Genomic DNA, 24,806 nt, shown 5'->3' with positions numbered 1-24,806 from the left:
AAATAACATAATACCAAACAGTTTTCAAGTCGAAATTTTAATTATTTAATGTTTGGGGTGCTGGGGTAACGTTACCCTGGCACCCGGAACATGTATCGCCGTTTTCCGGGGCACCGATGGGGTTACAAAATTTTTTTTTGTGGTTACAAAATGTTACATAATAAATAACATAATACCAAACAGTTTTCAAGTCGAAATTTTAATTATTTAATGTTTGGGGTGCTGGGGTAACGTTACCCTGGCACCCGGAACATGTATCGCCGTTTTCCGGGGCACCGATGGGGTTACAAAATTTTTTTTTGTGGTTACAAAATGTTACATAATAAATAACATAATATCAAACAGTTTTCAAGTCGAAATTTTAATTATTTAATGTTTGGGGTGCTGGGGTAACGTTACCCTGGCACCCGGAACATGTATCGCCGTTTTCCGGGGCACCGATGGGGTTACAAAATTTTTTTTTTCGGTTACAAAATGTTACATAATAAATAACATAATACCAAACAGTTTTCAAGTCGAAATTTTAATTATTTAATGTTTGGGGTGCTGGGGTAACGTTACCCTGGCACCCGGAACATGTATCGCCGTTTTCCGGGGCACCGATGGGGTTACAAAATTTTTTTTTGTGGTTACAAAATGTTACATAATAAATAACATAATACCAAACAGTTTTCAAGTCGAAATTTTAATTATTTAATGTTTGGGGTGCTGGGGTAACGTTACCCTGGCACCCGGAACATGTATCGCCGTTTTCCGGGGCACCGATGGGGTTACAAAATTTTTTTTTGTGGTTACAAAATGTTACATAATAAATAACATAATATCAAACAGTTTTCAAGTCGAAATTTTAATTATTTAATGTTTGGGGTGCTGGGGTAACGTTACCCTGGCACCCGGAACATGTATCGCCGTTTTCCGGGGCACCGATGGGGTTACAAAATTTTTTTTTTCGGTTACAAAATGTTACATAATAAATAACATAATACCAAACAGTTTTCAAGTCGAAATTTTAATTATTTAATGTTTGGGGTGCTGGGGTAACGTTACCCTGGCACCCGGAACATGTATCGCCGTTTTCCGGGGCACCGATGGGGTTACAAAATTTTTTTTTGTGGTTACAAAATGTTACATAATAAATAACATAATACCAAACAGTTTTCAAGTCGAAATTTTAATTATTTAATGTTTGGGGTGCTGGGGTAACGTTACCCTGGCACCCGGAACATGTATCGCCGTTTTCCGGGGCACCGATGGGGTTACAAAATTTTTTTTTTCGGTTACAAAATGTTACATAATAAATAACATAATACCAAATAGTTTTCAAGTCGAAATTTTGAACTTGGGGTGCCAGGGTAACACACCTAATTTTGACAACATACGTAAAAATCACAAAAATTCGTAAATTATTTTATCCTAGAAATTCATAAAAAAATTTCCTTTTATACCTAAGATTTGAAAATTTAATACAAGGCTCCTAAAATAGTTTTACAATAGCATTTGAAAAATAAAATAAATATATAGTCACTCATTTTTTTTTATAAGCATTTATAGTTCAAATTTTGACTAAATACATAAAAATTACGGCAATGTTCAAATTATCTTAGATAGAAATTCATAAAAGTTTTTCTTTTTAATTCTAAGATTTGAGAATTTAATACAAGGCTCATAATATATTTTTACAATAGCAGTTGAAAAATAAAATAAATTTATAGCCACAATTTTTTTTTTACATGTATTCAAATTTTAATTTTGACAACATACGTAAAAATCACAAAAATTCATAAATTATTTTATCCTAGAAATTCATAAAAAACTTTCGTTTTATACCTAAGATTTGAAAATTTAATACAAGGCTCCTAAAATAGTTTTACAATAGCATTTGAAAAATAAAATAAATATATAGTCACACATTTTTTTTTATAAGCATTTATAGTTCAAATTTTGACTAAATACATAAAAATTACGGCAATGTTCAAATCATCTTAAATCGAAATTCATAAAAAATTTTCCTTTTATACCTAAGATTTGAAAATTTAATACAAGGCTCCTAAAATATTTTCACAATAGCATTTGAAAAATACAAGAAATGTATAGTCACATTTTTTTTTACAAGCATTTAAATTTTAATTTTGACAACATACGTAAAAATCACGTAAATTCGCAAATTATTATAAGCTAGAAATCCATAAAAAATTTTCTTTTTAAATGTAAGATTTGAAAATTTAATGAAAGATTCCTTACAAATTTTTCAATCTTTATCACAAAAAAAATGTCCACCGGAATTTCAAATTAAATTTTTATTAGCATTTGAATTTCAAATATTGACAAAAATTCGTCAAAACCATGAATATTTGCAAATTATTTTGTAGTTCAAAATTCATATAATATTATTTGTATTTATATCTAAGGTTATAAATTTTAACACCAAGTTTTCCACAAGTTTTGCTTCAAATAGCTATAGAGAAAATTTGAAGCGTCATTATAGGAAAAATGTTTTAGCGTTCAAGTTTTAAATTTTTATGAAATCGCGTAATGATAACGATTTATCTTCAAACCAGGTATTCGTATATATAAGGTATTATGAATTATGATAACTACATTAATTGATTAACCATGTCTTATTCAAAATGCGTTTAATTGAAAAATAAAATATTTGTTTCAAAATAGAATATATGACAATATTTAAATATAATATATCCTAGACTGACAAATCATCTCCGTTCAGAATCGTTTTTCGTATACAATGATACCTATCATTGCATTCAAATTTAATCCCATCCATTACAGTAACCTACTGTACAGCAGAGCGACATCCACGACTTACCCGCTTTTTTTTTTACGTTATTAGATTTTAATTTTTAGTAATCAAAATGTACCTATTTCTAAACGATATAACGGTACTAGTCTTCAAAAATGGTTCTGTATAATTTGTATGTGTTACATCACTATATAGTGCATAATAATTTAGAATATTAAATTTGTGTTTTAGTACTCTTGGAAATTTATACCGTCTGTTTAATGAATAAGAATAATTAATGTTTCTCCGAAATACAATTATGTATAAAATGTCGGATACTAATTAACACAATTAATAATGAACGTATCTAAATAGTCAACTAGTTTCTGGGGTTCATAAACTCTGAATAAATACTCATGTTTACTGTTTATTATGACTACGACATTAATTTTGTTCACTTTTATGTTGATATGAAATTCCTTTATCAATAAATAATTTATACATTTTATCATAATATATTTTATTTATTCATTGATCTCTACTAATTTATAACACCTAACAAATAAATGCGCCACTATAAAGTAATACAGCTATGACCGGTGTTCTGAGTGTTTTGATTTTATATATTATTCCTAAAGTAATATCGGTTTCATCGACGCCACATAGCTGTGGGGCCATGCACCAAATTACAATTGACCTGAATCCGCACCTATTAGGTTTAGCATTAAGTTGCAGTTTTCCGAGCACGTGCCCGCAAATTTTTACGAGGAATGTATTTGAAGCTAAGATAATTTATTAAAACCGTATAATCATAATCCTTATTAAATTTATATTGTTTTATGTATTATATTCAAATTTATCATGAAAGTAGACTATAATTTTCAACAATAATAAAATGTTTACTTGAGTTAGTCATATTTTTAAAATATTGATCTTAACCAATGCTCGAATCGGGGTGGGTGCTCTACTAATATTTTTTTTGTATACCTTTCAACACGAACTTATGTCAAAAATATTTTTTTTATTAAAATATGGATTTCGATGTACCTACGTCAATTATGTAACGATAACGAATTTCATAATTTTTAGTATCAAAATTATTTTTGAAAATAATTTAGGTATTAATTTATTATCATTTCTATGGTCCTAAACTTTATTTTTATTATTTTCTTATCATTGAATTATAATAATATATGACACTGTTCTTTTTCTATAATTTATTGTACATAATATCTGTGGACTAGAATGTGATCAAAATACAATAGAATTAGAATTTAAATATCTGTGTAGCTAAAAGTGATACTCAAAAATATATACGTAAGATTGAGGCCCCACACGGGTCTGTGTTAAATAATTGTTTACTAGGAACGTAGTTTTAAACTATTGGATTAAGATTTACTACTTAATTTTTCCCAATTCCAGTACTGATCTTAACTATATATTAACAATTAAATTTACTTAACGTGTATAAGGGTAAGCCAATAATCAACATTAAAAAGTAACAACATTGGCATCTACCAGACTACTTAATTGCAGAATGTAGGTATTGAACTACCTAATAAGTTAAGTAGGTAATTCATATTATACGTTTTAATTATGTAGGATTGTGTTTAAAAAAAATTAAAAATTAGAAGAGCAATATTAATATAAGTATAAAATATACATATAGTAAAGGAATCCGCTTTAAAAGTTTAGAATCACCTATAAAATACACTTATTAATGATCTAAAACCATTTAAAATGATATTCATTTACCTTTTATCTTATTTTTCATTAGCATACCCACAAGCATACCGTACTTTGCTATGGTACGATAAATTATATTACATAATCTTCTAATTGATATAAGCGATAATAACTATAAATCTCACGATAAAAAAAAAATTAATCCATTTAATATGAGACGATTGCAACCCGAAATGTTGTCTCGAATATAAGCGCGATACACATTTGAATATTATTATAAATAATAATTTGAGGCATTTTATCGAATCGTACAGAAAACAACTAAATAACAAATATTTTATACATTATGTGTGCTCGCTCCATCTCCACCCTTATATATATATAATTACAATTTTGCCATCTACCCGAAGATACCAACGCCCAGATTGTATGTACCTGTGTATGTTGTAGATTTTTATACATTAAATTGCATCTGTAAGATTTAAAGAATCTTCTATGTCTATGGGATGTACGTTTATCCTTTTCACTGTAACCACCTGCAAAACCTGTACAAAATACCCGATAATTATTTCTCCCTGCTATTTTTCTATTCCATATTTGCGTGTGTGTATAATTTATTGATTTTCAATCGGTAAAATAAGTTATATTAGATTGCAGAAACGCTTTAATTAAAGTTTAAATGTCATTTAAGTGAAATTTTTTTGTACAAAAATAAGTTTTATTTACTGGAAAACATTTGAATAATGTACCTAGGTAACTAATTGGATAAGTTGGTTATCTTTGAAATGTTACAATAACGTTTTTTGTTCAAAACACAAATAATAATGAAATCTAAAAAACGTCTCTAAGTCATTGGACGAAAATGTTGCTCAAACTAAAGATACATAAAAAAAAACTTGTTGGTGAATACATGATCCACAAATAACAAAAAAATGATGATTGTGATAAAAGTAAATCGTCTTCAATGTAAACGTATGCAGTACAAGTGTGTGTGTGTATACAATATTACCTTTTTTAATATAAATATAACAAGGGGTAGGTGTGTTTTTGTTATCAAATCACAAATCTAAAAGGTCGATATATGAATTTAATTAAGTATCAAACTTTGTATTTTTTTACATTCTTACAGATGTTTTAACTACCTAACCATATTATAATATCTAATATAATCATATTATGTTTTCACAATTAATTTCAATCATTATTCCTCTAATTTTCCATCTTTCTTCTGTTATGAATACATTTATATCTAAAGGTACTATTCTTCCTGGTTTCTAGCCATACATATTTAATATTTCAATTTATAAATTTAAAATCTAGTATATATAATATGCATTATTTATATTTTAAAGTACATAATACATCTCATTATTATTATTAATATAGTCACAACTATATTTAATATTATTATATCCTTATTTGGTATCTACATTCAATTAATTGTTAAGCTATAGTAACTTTTTATTATGATAGTTATAAAATATATACCTATATATAATCATGTATATTATGTAACTACTAACTAACTACCTACGTATCCGCTTTTGTGTATTATATTATGTTGTGTAGTGCTGGAAACTTTTAAAATACGGATTAAAAGTTTTCGCAGCATTGTACATGACTGCATGTATGTGTAAAAACGTTTTTGTGAAAAAATTCGTCATAACGTATTCTAACGATTGAATTACAAACAAATTGCCCATGGTGGTGAGGAAGGGGCTGTACCTATGCATCGTGCATATACGAACCTTTAACCTCAACTGAGTCCCTATAATTATAATTAATTAGTCCCTATATAATTATATCTAAGATTAACCCAATAGTCTCTTTCACCTTCCATATTATCTTATTATTTTATAAGGCTGTAAATTATTATGAATAATAATTTTGTCATTATTGTATTGTTGAAAATGTCTTATTGTACTCCTGTTAACATTTCCCGATTAGTTATAACTTATAATTAATAAATTAATAAACAAATAAATATTTAAAAAAATATATTTATTTTCTTTATCGTTTTAAAATATTTTTGATTAAATGTTGTTAAATGTTTAATCCATTGTATTTATAGTTTTTTTTTTGGACCTTACTTGTATAATATTGTATTAAAATACAATAATGTAGTAATTATTCGGAATGCAGAGGCATACCACTAAATGCTTGATCATACAATTTTACAATTACTTATAAATGTATAGTATATTTTGTAATCAATAATAAATCAGATCAGTGTGTATCAATAATAATCAGCTTTAGATAAAACCATTTAGGTAAAAATTAGTTATATTAGAGATCTGTTTTATTATTTTGTAAGTCTTAACGAAAAAATCTAAAATCAATACATACCTACTTTTGTATAATATGGTAATTGGAGACGGCTGTTATTGGTATATGTGTTTTTGTTTTTATCTCGTACCACTTCGTATTTTTTTTTAAAGGGAATCGGAGAAAAAAATGTTAATTGTTAAAAAACGATCTTAAAATAATAGTATCATAAAAGTTTCAAAATATATGAAGACATAAATTGTTAAATGAAAAGATACGTTTAAAAATATCTCAATATTATACTAGTTTGTGATTTTGTCTTATTTAGATGCATATTTGTAATTTTATTTTAATTTAAAAAAGTATATTTAAAAAAATATAATACTGAATTATTTCAAATATAATTTTGTTACATAAGAAAGGTCACGGGAGGATACCATTTTTACAATCAGTGGTGTAGTGATATTGTTTGGGACATAACTAATATTATAGTGCTGCCTACACTAAATAGCAGCTCACTAGGATTTTAGGAAGGGCCAAATAGAATAATTATATTAAAAATTCTAATACATAAATTCTATAAAAAAAACGGTCCGCGTTTTTTTTTTTTTTTGTTTTGTTTATTTTAATTTGTGCAATTTGTATAAAATATTTTTACGCAAGAACTTTTTTTATGCAGGAATACATAAAAGGGCTTGGTTGGCCAATTGAAAAAACTATTTAATAATAGTACTTTATGCTTACATTTTTAATAATAATAATTAAAAATATAAAAATTTACAATTGAATTTAGTGAAGAATAGTAAAAAAAAATATTTAAAAGGAGACAAGATATATTCTGTGAGGAAAGAGTATTGTAGGAAAAGTTCATGAATTACACAAATATTTTTTTTTTTTTGAACTCAAACGTAAAAAAAACTAAAAATATCATAGGGATGTTAAACTCATCATTTTAGGGACTAAAAAATCAAATTATTAACGAACTAAAAAAAATCGATTCATTCGTGAGTACGGTTAAATTCACAATTAACTGTGAGATTATTCCCACATCACCCCCTTCCTTTTTGCTCACTAATTATGTTACTGTAGTCACGAGAAAAAACTAACTGAACGAAAGTAGCTGGTTCTATTAAATATTAATATTATTTTGTTTTACAATCAACCAGCTATTGATATTAAAATTGACGATGCTTGTAAAATCTTAAACATATTAACATTATAAGGTCAAAAGTCAAAACTATTGATTATAAATTTACCTTATTGATCAGTAAACATATAAAGGATTTAGGATATATAAACTACCTACATTATGCAGCGGTCGAAAAACTATGACACCGCAGCTGATGACGTCATACATTACAGGTCGTAGATACGATCTCTCACAAAACAATTTGAATACATATACCACTGGTATACTATACATGGTGTCCTTGAGAGCTTAGACCAAAGATTTTTTTCTGAACACATGTATTGTGGAGTCTATACAATATTAAATATAAATATTTTAAATACAGGTATTCAGATAATCAGAATCGATTACAACCGTCTTCGGATGTTTATAATGATAAAAATATAAATCATTGTGTATGACATCCTATTCATATCAGCTACTGTGTTATAACTTAATTAGTATTCAAATAAAAATGTAATATTTTTTTTATAATTAATAATAATTTTTCATTCGTTAAAAAAAGTTTTTATTCCGAACCTATTCAAAAAAGTTTTAAATTCGTATAACAAAATACATATTTTTGATTTTTTAAAACCATTTTTTCTATTAATTTCGATTTTTGGTCTCAGTATAAGTAATTCATACATCGTTTAAAAATATCAAAAGTACATTTAGAAATTTTAATATCGAAATATATACAAATTATTTAGTAACTATAGTTAAAAGTTCATAGAATTTTCTTCCACAATTATTTTTTATAGACTAAGTTAAAATACGGTATAATTATACATTCAAACTAATAATAACGATTTTAGTTATTTTATTGTTGTGATTTAAAAATATTATTGACGAGGTACACTCGACACATGCAATTTCAGAATAGTAACATACTTATTCCCACTATTTTGTTAATAATTAATACCTTCTAGATTTTCCTAAGAAAAACGATTTCCGATAGAAAGATGAGATTATCCCTAATTCTAGACAAACCTCATCAGTTTCTGATAACTATTTCTTGTCTAAACAGTAAACCTGTACTTGATGATTTTGTAGTAAAATAAAAAGTTTAAACGTTGAAGATTTTAAATAAGCGATTTAAATATTGAAAAACAACATTTATATAAATATAGTTTTATTATGTTTTGAATTTAATTATTTACTGTAACATGCGCAGCATATTTTGTTGGGATTTATTATTTGTTTATTGTTACTACCAATGTGCCTTTAATATCAACTGTGCGAAACAATATTATACAGACCTTTAGAAACACATTTGTATTTACAGAATACAATGTATTACGTTCATGGTCGATTGCCACTAATACTATAAATATATTTTGTAGGCCCACATTATAGACGCGGCATGTACTTATCTGAACGGCACATATAAAACTCATCGCATCAAAACCCCACATTTCAGCTGTAATAATATACGAAACCACCTGTCCCCCGGGGTGACTGTTACGGACGCGTCCTGCTCGAGGGTCCGAGGATTTTAATGTGATTCTATCTATTGAAAACCGTGAAACGGCAAAGCATCAAGATATACAAGTTTGATTAAGATCAGGGTGGGAGAAGGGCGGTACATGCGTCTAGATCTACACACGCATTATTATAAGTATGAATAGGGGTCCCGCCTAAACCGCTTTTCATGGGTCAGAGGTAGCATACAATGTATGGTTCATGAGTGTACTAATATATTCTATAGACTTTGAATAAAAACCAATACCATATTTTTTAATGTGACGGTTATAGAATTTTAAACATGCTACATTTAAATCCATTTTCAGCAAGCTGTGGCTTTCATTAATTGTGTATCATCAACTGAAAGCCTGTTTGGAAATTTCAATAAACTTGTATAGTATAGAACAGTGAAAGCACACGAGTTCCCCAAAAAATTGGGGTAGAATACGATTACGCGCATTACTATTGCGCACGTACGCTTTTGGTTTACGATTGCGCGTGTTATTAATACGATTACACGATTGTGCAATATTGCCAAATTTAATAACACGATGATACAAATTCTAAGATAATTAATGTCGTATTTATCTGATTATCTCATCTTTTATCATAATTTTGAATTCCCATCATATAATCACATGAATGTAGTTGAGTTACCAACTAATATCTGCTGTAATAATATCATTTATCATCATGGAACCATTAAACAAAGTGCGTTCTGAATGAAGAAATTTTTTTTTCAAACTGAAATTTACATTTTCACTTTTAATTTAAGAACTACAAATGGCCCGAAAAGTTTTTACTGTTCCAGTAGTAATTTCTGTTTTAATTCGAACGCAAGCCGAAACGTCCACAAAATTGTATTTGATCGTCCAAAAAGGTTCTATTAATAAAATAGCAAAAAAAGATAAGCTATTTAATAATAAAACTATTCGTTTATATAACAATATTATAAAAATAACAAGACCCCTGACGAATTAATTATTTATTTAAGTGAACTTATCCAGCTTTTTAAACTTAAGTAATTGTTAAAATAATATTATAATCTCGTTTTATTTTTTGACTGTTGATGGTAGGTATACATTAATTAACATATCAATGTAATTCTTTTATGTATTTTATGATTTGTTCGTCTATTTTATTATTAATTGCATTGAATCTGTATGAATTTGGACTAAATTATTAAAAACTCTTAGCTTAAGCAAAATTAAATTACTTTCAATTTTTTCTAATATAAGCTACAAGCACTAAATTAAATTATATCTGATTTGTCAACGTCGCATGACATTGTGCGAGCAAATTGTACATAGATTTCACCCAAAATGTATATTCTATTGTCCCATTAAAACGTGCGCAATCGTGTTATGAAAAAGGTAAAATTCGCGCAATCGTATTTTACCGAAAAATTGTACCCACTACACCTTTTACACATCTTTTAATCTTAAAAATTCTAATGTAACGGGTCGTAGTATTAATAATTGGTAGCAGTATATTGACATTTTTAGAAACATTATGAAATATATAACATAATAAAAAGTTTATTTTTGCCCCAGAAATATCTTAAAACTTTTTTTATCAGAAAAAAAACAGATAATTCAGCTAGATATAAATATAACTAAACAAAGTTGATAGATTATATAGCTATCAAAATATTTAAGTGGTACAAATCTTAGATCATTATACCATGCGTTTGCATCAGAATGTAAGGTATTTGAGACTTATGCGGCACTATATATTTGTTTAATATTAAAAAATACATTATACTGTAGAATGTTGCACATGAATGGTGAACGTAATAAATAAATATATACGTAACATGTAACATATTTTTATTGTTTGATTAAAAATCAAAGGGGGACGAGGTTGCCGAGCGGTCTAACGCGTCGGCTGTAGCTCAGCCGGACCGGCTTCACCGGGACCATCGGGCGACATTTTTTCCGGGTAGGTCACGGTGGAGAACAAGTTCCATCATCTCCCACTCCGGGGCATGGCAGAAACCAACGGGTGCCCCAATAAAAATTCTGCCAAATAGGCGTCCGAACTAGGCCTTCATGCCTATTCCCGGACATAGCGCCATACGAAAAAAAAAATCAAAGTTTTCAGAGAAATGGCTTATCCAAAAAAGGCTAGTCATATTTTACCTAAACACCTATTATTATGTATATACAATACATAAATCAAACAACAGGACAACTATATTTATTCAAAAAAATCCACAACGCCAGCACCAATCTAAAGATATTTTAAAAATAATATGTATAATCTTTAGATGCTTTCAAACCTGTTTTAACCCTTTATAAACTACCAAATGTCGGTGTGTTCGATGACTATTCATTAATTTCGGATTATTATAAAAGAAAAAATCATTCAATTATATATATACAACGGAGCGTTTTGAGAGATATTTCGTTTTCATTATTTCTTAATTTTATTACATACCTAATATAATAATAATATTTATTAATGTTATATCTATTCTAAATGCGATAAAATAATGTCACTCAGACGTAGCAACTGCTTAATCTACATATAATATATTTTCATAAAAATCTAATTTCAATATCTGTTTATATATTATTATTTTGCTTTATTTTCATTATAATAAAATGTTTAAAGCGGTTTTTCTGAATGCTTCGTCAGTAATTGGTATAAAGAGTTATTTATTTTTGGTATAAAACGTATTTGGTACATTGAATGAAAAATTTTAAGTAGGCACTTTGATCTATTATATTAAATAACCTTGACATGTTTTAATATTTAAGTGACAAAAACAGAAGACAGAACAAGTTTTTGAATTTAGCGTTCAATTGATTTTCAGTAAAATACCGCGTAAATCCAAATCGATAACGGTATTAATCAGGTTACCTGTACCATCATCACACTGTCAGAGCTCAAACTTAGGGCATTCGATTCTTTCGGGAGCTCTGAAATTTATCGTAAAAAATATTTGCACACTTCTTGTGGTATTATCATTTATAACACTCGTATGTAATTTTTTTACATGACACCGCAATATACCTACTACCGAAACTGTTAGGTCACTCGAAGTGGAACCGCCGCTTTTCGCGTTTACAAAAATAGTGAGTGTAATGTATGCTATGTATTATTCATGGACGAAGAGGAGACGTCGTAGAAAAAAAACAAATACGTAGTTATGGTACGTTACCTACCTATTGGGACGGAAAAAGAAAATATGGTGAACGCGTGAATCGCTGTTGAAATAAGAAAAAGAACGATTTCCGAAAGTACTCGCGCGCGCGCGTATAAAATCAAATTTATCTGTGATTATGTATTTGTGTGTGTATTTTTAAATTATATTATTATACGAATGAACCAACTATTATGCTGAATTCGTGTGTGTGTGCTTATATAAATGTCACTGTTAATTGGACACTATAACAGGACGACGGGGTTGAAATTGTCCAGTGGCGCAACCGGTGGGAGGGGGGTGTCTGGACCCCACTTGAACCGTCTCGTATCTTTCTAAAATAATAAAAATGTTTGACAAAAATGAATAATTGATTCGATTCAGTACTGAGCTTCTGTGATATTGTGATAATAAAAACGCATGATAGGTAGTTGATAAGAATAAAGAACGTGCAAGCTCGGATCGAGAAGTCACCGTTACAGATGATTACCATTATACCATGTACCTGTTCTGACTTTCTGAGTATCACCATTCACCAATCACATGCTTGCATAGATAATAATTGATGTTATTGCCACATTATTGCTCGGTTGTCGTCTACCACTCAAGTACACTACGTTATTTTCATATTTTTTTTTGGCATAATATTATATAAAAATTTAACTTTACTAATTAAATACAATATGAGTAAACGAAGCATAAGTAGTGATTTCATAACATCAAATGTACCGGATAAGCTCCCTAGGGTGGAAGAACCCGAAGAACTACTGGAAATCCAAACTTCAGAAATACAATCGGGTCTAGACACTTCAAATATGCATAGTGTTTTTGACATAAAGCTGTTGGTTGGTAAAAAATTAACTGATGCTGAAAAAATTCAACATCTAGAAAATCTATATTATACTATATTTACAAAATAAAAATATTGATTTGGTGGAAGCTGTTGGACACATTAATCTAGTAAAATATCTATTGAGTTTTATTAGGGTAAACGCCACTACTGAATTTAACAAACTATATGTTGAGATTAATAAAATATTAAATGATTATGAACTTTCTATAGAAATGCCTATGATACCTAACCGTCAACAAATCCGAGCTAATATTCCAACAAAAGATCCCGAAGTATATTTTAGAATTACTTTGTTTCTACCATTTCTTGATTTGTTTGTTCAACAATTAAATGATCGTTTTGTTAATCATCAAAATATAATATGTGGATTTCAAATGTTACTTAAAAGATCAGCGTTTGATGAAGAAAAACTTAGAGAACTTGTTGAGTTTTATGCTAACGATGTTGATGATTTTGATCGAGTTAAATCAGAAACCATTTTATGGAATCGTTATTTGACTGACAGTATTATCCAATATAATAGTGTAATTCAAATACTTAATGAATACAATCTCGATTTCTTCCCAAATGTATATAAGCTATTGAAATACTTATCACACTTCCAATTACTTTATGTGAGGCGGAGAGATCATTTTCCACACTTAAAAGAATCAAAAGTTACTTGAGAAATACCACATCAAAAAAAAAGACTCAATGAGTTAGCTGCTCTCAATGTCCAATACGAAGTCAGTGTAACACCTGAGGAAATAATAAATCATTTAAGCAAGTACAAAACATCGCTTATATTTCATTTTATAAACTCTACAACATTGTACATACCTGCCTTTATTTTTACATTTAACTATCATTCAATTTTACATTATAATAACAATATTTACATTAAACAAAGAATAAAATAATAATTAAATTTGCATGTTAATTTAAAATAATTATATTTTTGGACCCCCCCCCCCTTTAAAAAAATCCTGGTTGCGCCACTGAAATTGTCTGTAGGTAAACGTCCCAAATTTGACATTTGTTTATTTTATATCGCAAGCGTTTAATTAAAACGAAGCCCTATAAGTGACATTCCATCGAAATTTAGTTCTTACGACGAACATTATTCGTTATATTGTTATGCTATTGTAAAGCATTTATACTCACATTTTTCTAAAGGTTTTTTTTTGTGTTTCAAAGTTTCAATGCATATCCTTGTATCCTTTTTAATAATAATTTCGTTATTTTCACGATGGAATATTATTATCACTGTCAAATTAAATTAAAATGAATACCTACGTGGTTAAAAACAAGAAATGAAAAAGTCAACATTATTGTTGTTTCTTTTCACTTTTCTCTTTAAAATGTATTTACATTTTATTTTATAATTATTTGTTAGTATCATAAACGACTTTTAAATAATACGTAAAAACATTAGCGTAAAATAATAATATATACTGCACTACTACAATGCGCAGTAAAATAATTTAAAAAATAGATGTTTAAACGAAAATCGCTTTTTACCACACGATTTTTGTTATTCCAAAAAATATTTCTCGTAAAGACATGAAACCTCGTAGCCAGCTGACATAATGTAAATTATTTTTTATATGCGCATTGTCATTTTAAAATTATTAACATTAATTCTAACTTTTATAATACTTGAATAAACAGCAGCTAATTTGATACTATGTTCATATTGGAATAAGTTGAAGTTGCATATCATAGTAGATAGCAATGTAAATTTACGTCAGATTTATTCACACCATTTATCTAGTTATCCAGGTAATTTATGATAATAACTCTAGAATATTATCTTATTTTTGTTAAATATTAGAATGATTTTAGACGACCAATCAGATGAGACTAGTGTACTCAAATTTGTTATGACGCGTATTGATACGTTTGTTCATAGAAATAGCCACACAACCTCTAAAGGCTCTAATTACCTAAATAAATACTTAGAAAATAATTATTGTTTGCAACTCGGCTGCAGTCCTATATTATTATTATTATTATTATTTATTATCATCATTGATTATTGTTATTAAATATTAATAATCATATCGCACACACGTTCAAATAAACTCGTAATCCGTACAGTGTATTCTAGTAGGTATGAATGTAAAATAATATACAATAATAGGTATCTAAAAATGATAAATAGTACCTATCAATGTTTTTGAGCAGTAAGATATTGAATCGTACAATAGTTTACATTTTCGCAAGGTTTGGTATTTAAAACAGTAGGTAATATCAACGGTTCTGAAAATAAAATGCTCAAAAGAAAAAGATAACTGAAATAATAATATAATAATAACATATTTATTTAGGTAATCTACCTAACCTACTCGAATAGTGCATAATATGTTTTATATATTTATAAGCAATTTACAATCTTAAGCTTAAAGAAGGAGATTAGATGATTATATAATTTGTGTTATATAAAATAATGTAAAAAATTTTTTTGTTTGTAAAAATAAATTAATAATAAATTAATAACAAATGCTATTTTTGTACTTCCAATAAAAACTTAGCTTTACAATTTAATGGATACGAGTAGAATATCTTTATACAATCAAAAAACTTAAACGAACGATAGATAATGACGAAAATACACATTACATGAATTCCCGAATTGAAATTTAGGTATCGTCAGTCTTACCGTTTGTATCTATACCTAATTATAATCAAAACCTACATAATATATCTTGATAAAAGTGTTTTTTCGAAAAGTCATTAAAAATTATATTTTTATTAGGTAATTTATGTTTGCTAATAATGAACACATAACAAAAGCGGACAATGTTTATGGTCCAGTGAGTGTCCGCTATTTAGAAGTTTAACTGTATATTTTTTGCCACATAGGATCAAATCCTTTTATAAAATACAAAATTAATAGTAACTACTTTTTCTTATATTTATATAAGAAAAAAATTACAATTAAATTTTAAAATAAAATTATTCTTGGGAGAATACTATACTTGCGTCCTATATATTCCATAGGAAATAATGCTATAAATTATTGTTAAAGAAAGAACAACATTTTAGCAAAAATTAAATAGTGTCCTCTCAAAATATATTTCATGGTTTCTTCCACTATGACTCTGAAACCAACGCTGATTTGGAATGTATACATCATCATCATCATAATAATAATTATAATACTACATTTAAATTAAAAATAATCACACGTTTTGCATGGCCACAAACACAATGTTATAAGTATACGTCAGTTATTTTGTGATTTTGTGTATGGGCCATTGTATGATATCACACTCTGTATAAATCTCGTATCACCCACTATATGTGTTGTGTAATGTAAAAGGTTACTCCTCTTTTTTCGGTCCTAAAAGTGTATATAGTTCATTGACCGGAATTGTAGTGTTTGTTATTATCATGGTTTACTCGTGTACCAGTTCCTTACACGTGTCCATAATATATTATAATTTAATATAATATTATATCATACCTAATATAATATTATATCATAATATATTATACACTCATTTCTGCAGCTGATTGTCTGACCGGTTATGATAGTATAAATACTAAATAGGTATACAAAGTATCATTCCGAGAATTTCAATATAAAAAAAAAATGATTAACATAATACATTTAAGGTTTGATGATAAAATTAAGTCAAAAAGAAAAAAATACATCGATCAACAACATAAGTTAAGATTTCTATATTTTGTTGATAACCTTAACGTCCGGTACTCACTGAATTGATAATATTATAATATTATATTGTTATACATAAAAGCCGTTTGTTCAAAACATTTTAAACATGAATCGTTTAAAGCGAATATGAATATTATAATTTGTAAATATTAAATTTATTTTCCTCCTTCAACTAAAAAAAATATAAGATTTTTTTAGTAATATTTTTTAAATCCTTCAAATATGGAAAATAAAATAATTTAATTGTGTAATATATTTTAAAACTAATATAACATAATTACATTTCTTATAAAGTATGTATACAAGCCGTCTTTATTATATTTATGTAATAACATACATATTTATAATATTATATCGCAAAGCGTCTAATATAAATTTACAAAAGTCTTACATAGAAAAATTAAAATTGACTATATAAAATGTAAAAGTAATATCCTCAAATCCTTTGAGATATCCTAAGAATTTCTGATTATTTTTATGTTAAATGTTAATCTATATTTGAATATTAATCCTAAATGTTTTGGTGGAGTGTATTCAAAATAATGCATTTTGAATACGAAAAAATTAAGACTTGATACTCCGAGACAGAATTTTATGTTTTGTTATTTTAGCGCGGAGAAAGCATAAAAAACCACTATAGACATTATAAATTTAATTAATTAACCTTCCTTTTAACCTCTCGAGAGGACTTGGTACCCGTTATGTAATATGTCCGTCAAACTATCGCGTAATATAGCTTATTTAAGATTTTTATTTTTAAAATAAAATTCACCTGATCGTTAGGAAAATTAAAGGTAAGAACATTTTTAAGGATACTACGTAAATATATTTTTATATTTTAATTATAAAAGAAGTTATCAACATTTTAAATACTCGTGACTTGCTTCAAAATGAAAATATCAAAAAGCCGAGAAAAGATGAGGCCTATATAATATTCTTACCTTTAAATCTGATTATAGTTAAATTGACTTATATATATAAAAAAAAATAGATATTTAAATGGATTATTCTGCAGACACTTCTAATATGCTAATAGTTATCTATTAGTAAGACAAAGATAGCACATTTGGGTACAAAGTTCTCTCAAAACACACCTTAAAAAATGCATTCGTTTATATTGTATTATGATAAACAATTTTAAGCTTTGTGTAAAAATGTGCGCATAAACATCCTACCAATATTCAGATTTAGTCATTTTTAGGATTCTATTTATAATAATAGAAAATTATATCGGTAATTTATTTCTTTTCGCCTCTAAAAATGAGTGTATATATTTTAGTGTGAATTCCGTCAATATTATAAAAAAAATTAAATCTTTATTGTCATATAGAGTTATTTATTTGAACACTCACACACTCACAGACTCACACATACACTTTTCCTATACAAATGTTTAAAGGGACGACACTGCTGTGTTTTATCGTATTATGTTGTTCACGTGTCTAAACGTGTCCAAATAACTACAAAACAATTTATCTAATATATACTGTGAGAATGGCCGAGACCAACTTTATAATCGAATTGATGTCACAAACAATTTTGTGAGTCGTCAATCAACGTTACATTGCGCAATTGAGTAAATAATAATTATAATATAAATTCGGCGACTCGGTATATCTTCTAAATACAGGGATCGATATGTGTATGTGTTTATATGTATATGTATAAAGCATATTACTCGGGGAAGGTTTAATTTCCTCCCCTGATTGACAATTTTAGACCGCATCAGCCCACCACGCCGATTTCCATTACAACAATAATATTATCCTTAGGTACCATTTAATCGAACTTAAACGTTTCGCTATGATTTCAATCAATTCTCATATCCCTATAAAACTACATCAAAATGGTAGATATAAAACAAATAACCGTACTTTTTTTATAGACATGCATCATGTCATTGTATAAATTTTTGTGTGGGTAGATATTTGATATTTTTAACATTCAATATTTTCGTATATAATATGTATTAATGCATTAATAACTATAAAATACACTTATTGCAACGGTCAGAAGAAGGTGAGAATCATATAATGGTCCTGGTAGTCATTAGCATAGTATCGTCATCTGTGTAAATATCGGATAATGCGCATTCGGCTATATTAGGAACATAAATATTCAAGCGGTTGCGGCAGAAAAGGTACTATTTGGTTAAGGGTCTGATATATTATATAAAAACAAAACACAATTAATTCAAAACACATAAAGAATACCACTTGCCTTTCATATTTTTAAATTACATTTTCATTCGAGAATTAATTTTTATCACCAGCATATTAGATCTACTGGTAGTATGGATGTAAACACATACACCAGCTGTCTTGTTTGAATATTAAAATAAAATAAATGTTAATATCGACAGTCTTCTAAAGCATATACATTTTGTAAAATATACTAAACATTTTGCCTGTACCTAGTCAATTTGCACCAAAATTGACCCAAAATATTTACAACATGTATAATTCGTACCATTTTTTTAAAATGCATTTGTAATTTGCACCAAAATAAAGATATGTAATTTGCCCCATCCTCAGGTAGTAAGAAATAGGAATTGTAATTTGCACCAAAATTAAAATCGATTATTTTTTCGATAGTATTTCGATAGTATAAACTTACAAATTTTTATATCCTCATATAAATGTAGCTTAGTTTTTATTTATAAAATAGCTGAGCTTATGCACATATAATTGTCATAATAAATTTATATAAAATCGTATAATTTTGAATATAAAAAAAGTTGGTCAAAAAAAAAATATGCATGATTAAAGTCATATTATTATGAAAATAAAACAAAGTTAGCTAATTAAAAAAATTATATATATAATTGATATCGAATTAGTATAAATATAAAAAGTTAGCCAATTAAAAAATTATAAGTGAAATTAAATAATCGAATATTTGATAAACGATAATCGAACAAATAAATAATCATTTTGGTGCAAATTACAAATTCTATTTTCGACTACCTGTGGGTGGCGCAAATTACATACCCTTATTTTGGTGCAAATTACAAACACTATTTTTGACTACCTGCAGTGGTGCAAATTACATATCTTTAATTTGATGCAAATTACAAACTCCCAACATTTTAATAACATACACTTTTCGTTATTTTTAGAGATATCTGGATGTTTTAAAAATATAAAATAATAACCTAGCAAAAGAGCATAAGTTTATACACTTATTATATGTAAACATAAACTTTATTTCCTATTAATATAATATGATGGTCAACGCAGGTTGATTTATTCATAAATATTTAGAACCGTGATTGAAGGTATTTCGCCAAAATTCAAATTTAATATAATATTATACCTGAATATATACCATTATTTCAATACAATTTTTTTATCCAGTATTATAGGTACAGTTTTATTTATTTATTCTTTTACTTCGAAGTGTAAAAAGCATTTAAATTGTAAATAAATAAAGTAAGGCATTTCTTTAAAAATGTATGATACTATAAATAATAGGTTATAATAATATAGTGTTATGTGACTAAACGAGACAATTTTATCAATTTAACAATTTTGTCATATGGTTCGCTCTAAACATGAAATAGGTACATTCTGTAAAATGGAACTTGTGACTCGAATATGTCACGTTATGTCTAATTCTAATCAATATCTAATCAACACGGTCTGGAGATTGATGCTTCATCCCATCAGATTAATAATTTTGCCACTTGTAGTTGTATATCCAGATCCTTCTTGCAGTTCAAAATGTATGTAATTATAATTATTGCAATATTTACCGCAAAGAATTTAATTTATTTATATATATTTAAATATTTTTTGTATAATTATTATGATATAATGAGGCATTTACTCCCTTGTAATCTTCGTCCCTAATTCAAAGCCTCCCTTTATTGAAATTAAAAAATAAAATAATATTCAAAAATAAAATTTAATATTATTTTATTGTCCATCTTAGAGCTCGATTTAAAATAGTTGAAATAAGATTAAAACCACGGAATTCGGCTGGTAAAATCAATGGGTTAAGCGTAACCGAGGAACTATGATAGTAAACCCAGCCTTTACTGTGTTAAAACAATATAATGTTATATAGAGGCATACCTGATAAATAATAATAATTGTTATGTTTTTCAGGAACGCAGAAGAGGTGAGGCGTGAAGACAATGAGCTGCAAGGCGTGTCACAACACGTCATCACCGTTGACGGAGAAGCGGTGACGTCCGTCAATGGAAAACTTTTGGCCGGGCACACAGTTGGTCGGGACGCGGGTGACGACGTGGACCAGGTGTCCGTCTGTTCATGTACGTGCGTGGGGCCAGTGCAGTACGACTACAACCGGGACATACGGCCGGCGGAAAGGGCGGCCGCAAATGCCGCAGCAGCGGCCGCCGTAGTATACAACAGTCCGCCGACCGAACAACCCCTGCTGTCCATGAAACGGGTGTCCATATAAGGACAATGACATCGATGGAGATTTAGGGTGGTTTTGGAGGACGGTATACTCGTAGGCATATATCGTACGGTCTGGATCAGGGTTGCAGCATGATGCATGATAATTTAGGGATATATTATTATTATATGTTCATTCCTCTTCCCATGACAAAATGTAATATGGTCTCTAAGTTTACTCGTCACTATTGCATGAAATATAGACGTGGTCATATTTAATTGTACAGAGTCATTCAATAGTCTTCGTCTGTTTTCAAAAATGAAGATATTAGGATAAATTATTAGTAGTAATAAATAATCGAGTTTGATCAAGTGTTTTGTATTATTCCGATAGGTATATAAATATAAATGCAGTATTTTTCTCTTACGTCTATCCCGTCATCAACCGTCGACAATTCATCAATCATTACAAACGCTAATAGTAATATACTGTTTATTAGCTAAGAATCAAAAAAATATTTAATAAACTCGACTGTCTAATGCTTACAATAATTATATAAGGGTCGTTTACCTGTGAATTATGTTTGCTGAGCAGTTTTCGGATTTACACTTTTGAACTGCCCAGTATAATTATACTTAATTGTCCATAATTTTTCTATTTATAACTATACTCATCTTCTATAGCTCGTATGCGACATGAATTAAATCACTCACAGTCTTCGGAAACTCAAACAGTACGCCTAGACTTTGTTTTACACTAAAATTCATATGTTAAATACATTATTTAATGTTATTTTTGAAATTTTAACGTTTACATATTAAACAATTTGCTATAATCTTCATACTGTTTGTTAGGGGTTAATAACTTTTTCAATTACATCCATACAATTTTTCAAATTAAAAATAATAATTTAGATTTGATATAATACTAATCGAGTTGATTAGTATATTGCTATTATTATTGTTTATCTTACATGGAAATATGAGTAAAAAATTTTAAAATATCCAAAAAAAATATGCTTTTAAGAGAAAATCCGACCAGATAATAATAATAATTGTATAGAACATACCTATTATAAAACTATTAATAAACGATTACATTTTATTTTATTTATTTAGCCAAAATAGCTAAATTATATTGAAAATTATATGAAAAATATAACTGTGCAAAAATAAAATATGAACATTTAAAGTGTAGTCAATGGGTTTCAAATCCCTGCAATATACTATACACATAATGATATATAATATACGAATCAAAGAAATTATCATCTAAGTGTAGGTAAATTATCAAAAACTATTTCGACGGGATTAAAAATAGAAATATTAACGGTTTTTGATAAAAATAAAAATATATTACTTAGGTCTTAGGTAACAAAATTGCACCGAAACTAACGATGACACGATTGACACGGAATAATTATTATATTGCTTGATTCTTTTTTGGTGATGACACGGTGGAAATTTATAAACTAGAAAAGACTACGTTCACGATCAGCGTTCAATATTGGATCAGTTTAGAATACTAGAGTATTATAAGACATTAATATTTTTTTATCGTGGAATAATTATATGTCAGTTTTAATTCTTTTTTTTAATAAATATTTACTATTTTGAAGTAGAATTCTTTATTATCTCCAATATACCAGAATTATTTAATTGTAATTATGTAACTTACGTTTTGCTTTTTAAACCACTATCGAACAGTAATAGTCAATTTCCGTAGGTAATATATATAATATTACACTAAACATTCGAGATTAGATACCTACTATAAGCGCCGTCTTTGGAATATTTTTTATTAAAAATCATTTGTCTACACAGGTTAGAAATTTCAATATGGTTAATATTGGTTATCGGGCTTTGCTTAACACTTTTTAACACACACTCGATATTATTTAAAAACGATTTTCGTCTATATGACGATGATCTAAGGTTAAAACATCTAAATATCGTATATTTTTCAATACAGCCGTGGTGGTATACATGGTTGCATATATATTTCCTATATTTGTATCCAACTTTCCTGACTTTAATACAGCATATTATAATACTATTTATGCGACCACGACGACAAACGAATTGACATACGCGCAATCACATTTAAATCACCATACGCTTTTATTCAATTACAATACCGTATAAACTATAGGTAACAGTTTTAAATCCCCAAGACCGGAAATTAGTCAATCTTGTATGTTATTATTAGGTACCCACTTAAATTTTTGTATTAAATTTTAACCAAGCATAGTCATGATAATTTATTTAACTGTATTATATGAAAAAGTAAAGGTCTTACGAAAACTCGTTATTTATTGTTTATAATTTTTAAATCATAACATATGAAATATTATAATTATCATTTATGTAAATCGTAATATACGAAATATTATTATCATAATTATATGTAGACTTTTTATAAAATATATATATATATATTTTTTTTTATGATTTTGTTGTTAATATAATATAATTATTATAACTAACTGTTTTGATAATATTTTATACAATCAGTATTCTTGGTAATCGTGGTCCTCTTCTCTTAAAAACCATTTTTTATCTCAGAATATTATGAATCATATATTATATACATAATGTGATGTCTAGGCAAACGGGTAAAACTGTAATTATCATTGGTTTTCCGCATTTAAGTGAAGGTGACCTCAAATCTGGCATACTCTGACCAAATCACTTTTTATTTTTTTTCCTAAACTATATTTATTATATTATAACCAGTGACATGATGCGTGATTTCTACTGCCTAAGTAACAATAACAGATAGTATCTGATAACTGGACCAGAACCATTATAATTATTGAACTAGCTAAACAAGTTATAAAAATGACTCGTGGCCCGGGTAACGGCACACACCTGTATATTATTATATGCTAATCAATGTGTTATATAATACTTTTTTATCTAAATTGTATTACACGATCAGTTCACTACATAATAATATTACCATGTCCAACATCTACCTGGTTATAAAACATTTAATCATAACTCGCAGAGGTATAGAATAAGTAATATATGCGTGTAATATTGTTTGTTTAACTAATATATTATAAACTTTGGAGCCTTATCTGTTACCAAAAATTAAGCACACGAAATTATTTGAAATGGAAATTTAAAGGGGAAGGATGAGTGATAAGTAGTATTTCTTTTTAATAGGTTTTATAAAATCCTTATCGTTTTTTTTTTTAGATTAATATATTTATTTTACTTAACTACAATCTAATACTTAGGTAGGTACTCAAATATTGTATATTACATACATAAGTCATAGAAACATAGCGGTAATATATGCTTTGTATGTATGTATCATGTTATGTGTAAATGTACCATTTGTTAAATTTGCCTGAACTCAAATAACGAAATGTCTTAACACTCTTAACAGGAATATAAATTTAAGATTTATAATATGATTTTTTTTTTTAATCAAACTTTATACAGTCGA

At 27.7% G+C, this 24,806-nt stretch overlaps 1 protein-coding gene across 2 annotated transcripts in view; it reads left to right on the top strand.

Annotated features, from left to right (window-relative positions):
* The window catches only part of LOC107169822 (two pore potassium channel protein sup-9-like), an 86,386-nt gene extending 62,589 nt beyond the window's left edge, over window positions 1-23,797 (top strand). For both annotated transcript variants that reach the window (XM_089216224.1, XM_089216226.1), the window contains exon 8: window positions 21,095-23,797. In XM_089216224.1, the coding sequence (XP_089072350.1) occupies window positions 21,095-21,413 (319 nt within the window). In that variant the 3' untranslated portion in view covers window positions 21,414-23,797. The remainder of the gene's footprint in view (window positions 1-21,094) is intronic.
* Window positions 23,798-24,806: the final 1,009 nt, after the last annotated feature.

Source organism: Diuraphis noxia, unplaced genomic scaffold (genome assembly GCF_037042655.1).
Source record: "Diuraphis noxia isolate RWA-SAM2 unplaced genomic scaffold, SU_Dnox_SAM2 contig0001, whole genome shotgun sequence".
Classification (NCBI taxonomy): domain Eukaryota; kingdom Metazoa; phylum Arthropoda; class Insecta; order Hemiptera; family Aphididae; genus Diuraphis; species Diuraphis noxia.
This window is presented reverse-complemented; position numbering and strand designations above follow the sequence as displayed.